The sequence below is a fragment of the Fukomys damarensis genome, unplaced genomic scaffold, assembly GCF_012274545.1.
Source record: "Fukomys damarensis isolate Sample0158 unplaced genomic scaffold, DMR_v1.0_HiC HiC_scaffold_19, whole genome shotgun sequence".
Classification (NCBI taxonomy): Eukaryota; Metazoa; Chordata; class Mammalia; order Rodentia; family Bathyergidae; genus Fukomys; species Fukomys damarensis.
Genome location: NW_022900931.1, coordinates 20,491,038 through 20,498,042, shown reverse-complemented (window position 1 = coordinate 20,498,042; position 7,005 = coordinate 20,491,038). Strand labels below are relative to the sequence as shown.

Sequence of the window (7,005 nt, the reverse complement as noted above, 5' to 3'; positions counted from 1 at the left end):
GCAGCCTCTGCCTCCCCGGGCCCCCTTTCTTTCTTTCTCTTTTTGGTAACCATCCGCACCTCTCCCTGACCGGCCCCGCTTCTTTGTGTCGTCGCCTTTATTTTATTTATTCATTTATTTATTTTGGTCTTTTGAGACAGGGTCTCACTGTGTCCTTGAGACTAATCTGGAACTCCCGGTGCAGCCCAGGCGGGTCTCCAGCTCACAGCGATCCTCCTGCCTCGGCCTCCCGAGTGCTGGGATTACAGTCGTGCACCGGCGACCCCGGCTGTGTCGTCGCCTTTAAATCGCGCCGAGCACCGCCGAGGGTTCGCGCTGGGGTGTGAGGCTGGGCGTGGGCAGCGTCGGGACCCTGCCCTGGAGCGCGTGCTGCGCGCCCCTCCCGGTCCCATTCGCCAGCTGCTGTCGTGCGGTGGTGATTGACAAGACCACGAGGCCCGCGCGCCCAGATTTCGCTATAAAGGGCTCAGCGCCCGGTCCGGACCGCGCCGCGGAGGCGGAGGGAGGCGACTGGCTTCTGCTTCTCTGCTTGTGAACTTCAGCCCCTGGGCGGAACGGGGCTTGAATCCAGGCGTCCTGCTGAGCCGGGCCGGGCCGGGCCGCCTTCCCGGGACTCTGCCTGGTGCCGCCCTGCCTGGCTTGGGCACCCAGCGACTTCCCCGGGGGACGATGGTGAGTCTGGCCGACCGCTCAGGCCCCTGGTGGCCCCTGAGTTTTCACTAATGGAGGTTTAATTCTTCTTTAAGGACCGCGGTAACGGATGCTCTACGGGGAAAGGAGGCTCCGAAGAGATGGTGAAGACCTTTAAGGTGAGCTGTTTGCCGGAGATTAGATGTCAGAAACAGCGTTCAAGGGAATGAATCCATTTCTTGAGGGAATTTGCACGCTGTGCGTTCTACAGTAGTTAGATAAGCTGTGCATATTTTTTTTTTCAAAAATTACCTACTGATTAAATTGCATATTTTGTGAGTCAAATTTTTATGGAAAAAGACTGTCTGTGGTTTTTAACCTGGACGTTTTTCTGATCGTATAATAAGTACAGCCTTTCACTCTCCTGGTGGGAAAAGTTCGCTGTGATTTTTCTCTTGACGTCATGCTTTATAGTGAAGGGGCTGCCTTTGCTCCTTTCCTGTCTGAATTGTGTGGTTTTAACTGTGAAATAGTCTCATACTTCACAGGGGAATAGTGAGGAGGACGTGGAATAAGAGTCTTGGAAAAGTACTTTGAAAAATTATAAATACCCGACTGTAATAGGTGCTACAGAAAGATTCACCCTGGCTGCGATAAGGTATCTCATTGCTGAGCTCTGCTAAGAAATAAATGACATTCTTTAACCTGACCTCACCAAACCCAGGGAAGAGGAAACCATCACACAGGTCCTTGCTTTCCTCCCCTACTGCTCTCTTATACCCTGCCCTCTGCATTCGCTGTCAGTTGTCATCGTAGTACAGCGAGTCCTTAATGAGCTCACTCTGGCAGAGTTCAGAGAGGGAGTGCAGCGTGACTCAGCCTCACACACTCCACCCTTGGGGTTGGGGGTGAAGGGTGCAGGGAGGGACTTTGCTAGGTTTTGGGGACCAAAAGATACATTCAAGACAAGGTCTCCGAAACCAGAGTGGAACAGAGTGTAGAAATTTCCATCAAGGCAGGTGTGTGAATTTTATTTGTCCATGTTATTTCTGGGCTTTCAACTGAATACCCTCCAGAGCCCTCTTGTTGCAGATTTACTGTGCTAATCTGTAATGACTGCGCCCTGTCTTTCAAAGAATGTGAGTCAAAGAGTGTGAGATTATCCTGCTTGATAATCTCTTAAGGTTCATTTTATAGAGTCAGTAAATAAATTCCTTAAAGGAAACAGGTAAATATATTGTTTTCCTGAAAGGACTCTATATTTGTGTCCCAAAAAAGTTCTTTTCAAAGAATTAATCCATAGTATAAGTAAGTAACCTATTCATTTAGATTTCTGCACTAGGTTTTTTTGAGAGGGTGGTTTTTTTGTTTGTTTGTTTGTTTGTTTGTTTTTTGAGACAGGGTCTCACTGTGTAATTGAGACTGACCTGGAACTCACTGTGTAGCCCAGGCTGGTCTCGAACTCACAGCGATCATCCTGCCTCAGCTTCCTGAGTGCTGGGACTCAGGACCGTATTTAAAATCGAACTTCCATCCATTTATAGTACAAACTTGGTCTTTGACGAGTTAAGTGTGTGGCCAGTATAGATGAAGGGTACACCTTCTGCTGTAGAGTGAGGAGCAAAAGCTGTTGACTGAATTCTGGCTCAGAGTCCCGGGATGTTTTCTATCAAGTTTTATACTTCCCGATACTATTTCCCATTTCAGTGCAAAGGGTTACCTAATAATGAATGCTGAATTAAGAAATTGTTTTGCCAAGCCGGGTGTGGTGGTGCATGCCTGTAATCCCAGCACTTGGGAGGCTGAGGCAGGAGGATCGCTGAGTTCGAGACCAGCCTGGGCTACACAGTGAGTTCCAGGTCAGTCTCAACTACTTAGTGAGACCCTGTCTCTCAAAATCAAAGAGAAGAAAAGTTTTGCCTGTGCTGTCTTTCTGCCGGTCTCTCTTGTCACTTCCCAAGTGGATCTTCCACAGGCCTAGGGTGTGAAACTTCTAGCTTTGACCTCACTGGCCAGCGTGGAGTGCCCTGTTACTTCAGCACCGCAGTTGGATAGCTTGACCAGCAGTCACACCCTGCAGTTAATATCCGTACCCTTCAGCTCATTCAGCTGTAACATCCAATTGTTTTAGCGTACTTTGGTAAAAGCTTTCTTTGAGCACAGGTTAAACATTTTTCGTGCCCAGAATTGCGGGCATTTTCTCAATTGATGGAAAAATAAGAGTTCTTGAAATTTTAAAAGTCACCCAATTTTCTGTTCCTTCGAACAAGTGGAGACAGGGTACTTCTTAGGTGTGAGTCAGAGAATTACAGTGTTACTGCTGATGTCATTAAGCCTACAAATAGATGTAGTTTTTTATTGAAATACAGCAAACGTGTGGAAATGTTCGAATTTTAACTAGTATTAGTTATAATTAGAAGAGCAACAAACAGAGTTAATACGTTTGATTCTATATTCCTTCTTTGCTATTAACCAACTTCACCTCTTTAGACTGTGGCAGAAAAATGTGAAATGAATCTCTCTCTCAACCTGGTTGCTGTACGATATGCCCAGTTTTTTGTTTTCTAGCAAAGAATGAGTCTTGCCAATGACGCAGGTTAAAAGTAGGACAATATTTATTGAAATGCTGCTGAGGGGCAGGGACCCCTTGAAGTTTATAGGGTGAAGCCCCTGTGGTACAACGTGAGCCACAGCCATGGACAGCCAGAAGTTACAGGTGTAGTCGCTTAGGTGATGGGGGCCCAATTGGGAGGCAAGTCACATAGCAAGCACGGATGAAAAGAACAAGGGTTCTCCTAGGAGGCAGTGGGTCCGGAGGTCTCTGGTCACCCCCGGGGTGGCCGATGCCCATCTGCGCTCTGCTTCGCCCAGCTCTTTGAAGAAGTGTGTGGGTCTGGTCATCCTGACTCCAGCTTGAGGCCTGGTTTCCAGCCGACGTGCAGCTGTGGTGCGTTTCACCTTCATCCTGGCCCTCTGGAGCACTTAGCCCTCTGACTGCCTAGAATATTTCTCCCTAGCCCATCTAGCCATCTGAACACCAGTGGGTTACAGTCAGTGGTTTTAGAGATATTTTTAATATGTGTTCTGCAGGCCTGGGGATTGAACTCAGGGCCTTGCCTGTGCTTGACGTGTATCCCACCTCTGAGCTCTACCTCCAGCCCTAGTGGTATTTTAAAGAAAGGATTCAGAAAACAAAGATATTTGTTGGACCCAAATCATCTCAGTGTTAGCAATCTGTTGGGCTCCGCTGTGGCAGTTTCCGAGAACTGTAATCTAGGTCCCAGTTCAGATGTGAACCGGAACCTTGCAGGAGTGGGGCAGGGCTGTTCGGGTTTGGTTTTTAGGTCACAGAGGTGATTCTGTTTGTAGCGTTCCCGGATGACTTCGTCCGGGGGAGGTGAGAGCTGGGGGCTCTGAAATTACTGCTCCTGAAGGAAAAGAATGGCAGCTCTGGGAGAACCCTCACCATTTCTCAGATTCTTGTATTTTACCTTTCCTTACCGTCCCCCACTTTCTTGGCTTGCTTCTTTATGCTTCAAGAACAACAAGAAATTAAAACCTGGCAGCCCTACCTCTAGGAGTATCTCCAGTGGCTTCTTGAGTTTGCCTGGAGCTCACCGAACCGGGCCGACTGTAGTTGCCAGCAGCTTATCTAAGTGCACATCCCCAAGCTATAGTCTTAGTGGAGACCAGGAGCCTGTGGAGACCAGGAAGGTCTTCCTATCTGGGCCCAGCCTGGCTCCAGGACTGCAGTGATGCTGTGTCCTGGGGGCTCTACTTACCCACATTCCCAGCATTCCCTCCATACCTATCACACTGGGCTTTTTGCTGTTTCTTGAACATACGAAGTGAATTGCTACCTCAGGGCCTTTGCATCTGCCTTATGTGCCTGAAATACTATGCCCTGAGTCCCAATTAGAGAAACCCTCACTGACCGTTCTCAAGCAGTCCCTTTCTTACTCAATTCTCTTAAACTGCTTTAATTTGCCCTCTACTATCTCTTGACATCTAGTACTCAGTTTATTTCCCCTTTCTAAGACAACCAGGACTGCTGTTTTTCAGGGTGGATACCAGTATAGTAGATCATAAAATATAGGTTGGATGAGTGAGTACAGCAGCTACATTGTGTCCGTTCACGGTCACAGGAAGTTGGCATTCAAAGGGAAGGACGAAGCCTAGTGCGGTGTCAGTATATCTTGTGCTTGTTCAGTGCACTACCTGAGCCGCGGTGCTGGTACTGTCAGTGTTCAGTGGCAGAATCTAAGAATAATAAAGGAGACGAGGAAGAAAGGAATGAAGGAGGGGAAAACTCACTACATTTGTTTGATCTGAAGCAAAGCCATAGTTTTATTTTAAAATATACTTATACAGACCAGCATTGAAGTTGTGTATCTCCCATTGCCTGGTCAGTTCATGGCAGGAAGAGTAATTAGGACTTAGAAATCCATAAAAATATAAAGACCGTGTTTTGCCAGCTTCACGTTTGGGGGTGTAATTGATTGACGATAGAAACAGCAGGTGAGAGACTGAGCTTTTTTGTCGTTTTGGAAGAACTGTGAGTGGTACTGATTCTGTCCACGAGGGCGTCAAGTGCTGTTGATTTTGTGGTTAGCTGAAGTGGATGCACCTTGAGGCCGTAACCCTGAGTGAAGTCCGTGTACCAGGTCCGCAGGTTTGGAAATCACAGTTTCTCTTGTGTGAGAAACCCCAAGTATAGATAGGGTGCAAAATAGAGGGCAGGTTCTAGGAAGTAGGGAGAACTTGGGCACATGGGAAAGGGGCCAAGAGATGGGGGAGGGGAGGGAAAAGAGAGTTAAAGGAAAAGAAGTGAGGAGAAAATGTAATTAGAGCTTTGGTAAAGAAAGAGGGCAGGAGGGTCGGAGCGGGGAGGAGAAAAGGGATTAAAGAATCGAGAAGCATCCTGTCCATCTGTGAGTCCCCGTGGTGAGTGTGTTCATTGTGTGTACAGGAAACAAATGCACTGATAAGAAATGGATCCCAGATTCAGCAAGTACAAAAACCTGTCCGTTTTCACAACCTCTTTCTCTATGTGTCGTCTGTCTGCTTGCCTGTCTCATTACCCTCCCTCCTTCTACCAAGAAACGTAACGAGTACTCTTAGAGAAGAGACTGTGCATCGTTTACTTTGCAGCGTTAGTACAGTTCGATTTTTCTGAGCATAGGGTCTGTTCGCATTCAGAAGGCAAAAGCTAACTAAAGCCAAATCGCAGGTGCTTCCCTGTGCAGTATGCTGAAAATATTCATGTCATGCAAAGCTTGTCCTGGAACTTCCCTCACTGTGGACTGTGGCCATCTCTTACGAGGGAGGCTTTGTTCACTGGGACTTACAAACAGGAGCAGAACCGTCCGAGTAGCTTGGTGCTGGGGTGGAGAATCGAAGGGGAGTTCTCTAGTTAGACTTCGTCCTGACAGTCTGGCGCAGGGATGGGATGGCAAACGTCTGGCACGCGTGCAGCGCCTGGCTGTTTGGTAGCATTGAAAACTCCAAAAGGTTCGCCATCACCCATCTAGAGCAGGTTCGGCCGACTGGTTTTTGATGGTGCGTGTGTGCCTGTGTTTCTTTTACGGCTGGAAATTGAACCCAGGACCGCACTCGTGCCGTGTGCCATGAGCCACACTCCCCACACCCAAAGAATTTTTCACAAACTTTTTAGTAGGGCCAGGTAATAGATACTGTACCCATGAGGGCCTTTAGGTCATCGTCACGAGGGGACTGTGCCACCACCAAAGGTAAAAGAACCGTACGGTTGCTTTCCATTAAAACTTCTTTATAGGACAGCAGCTGCATTTGACACACAAGATTTGCCTGACCTCCTACCTCGTCTAGAAAATAAAAGGAGAGAGATAGAACCCAGAGAGAGGTAAGGTAGCAGGAACACGTGCCTTTCAACACATTTATTTCACTTAGGACTGGGTTTTAAGCTAACTTGTCTTGTTGAAGTAAATAGTAGTAGAAGAAAGTCCATTTTCTCTCCACATTCGGCATTTTGCTAGCTTATGACGATGTGGGGTGAGCCTTGCTGTATGGTATCGTCCTTAAGGCCCTGGACTTCATTGTAAAGTGAGCTTCCTGGTTTCTTAACCTGAATATTCTAAAAATGAAACTGCTTATCGTTTATAATTTATCCAATGGCTAAAGTAACTATAAGACAGTGACTTGATGGGGGGTAATTAAAAATCACTGAAAAATAAGTCATGTAAAAATATAAAAAGCCAAAAGCCAGGCGTGGTGGCGCACACCTGTGATCCCAGCACTAGGGAGGCTGAGGCAGGAGGATCACTGAGTTCGAGACCAGCCTGGGCTACTTAGTTCCAGGTCGGTCTCAACTGCATAGTGAGACCCTGTCTCAAAAAA

At 47.4% G+C, this 7,005-nt stretch overlaps 1 protein-coding gene across 1 annotated transcript in view; it reads left to right on the top strand.

Moving 5' to 3' along the window:
• The first annotated feature begins 134 nt into the window (after positions 1-134).
• Bcat1 (branched chain amino acid transaminase 1) overlaps positions 135-7,005 on the top strand; it is a 70,478-nt gene continuing 63,607 nt past the window's right edge. Inside the window, exons 1-2 of the mRNA XM_010615261.2 lie at positions 135-672; positions 747-809. Of these exons, the coding sequence (XP_010613563.1) occupies positions 670-672; positions 747-809 (66 nt within the window). The 5' untranslated portion in view covers positions 135-669. The remainder of the gene's footprint in view (positions 673-746; positions 810-7,005) is intronic.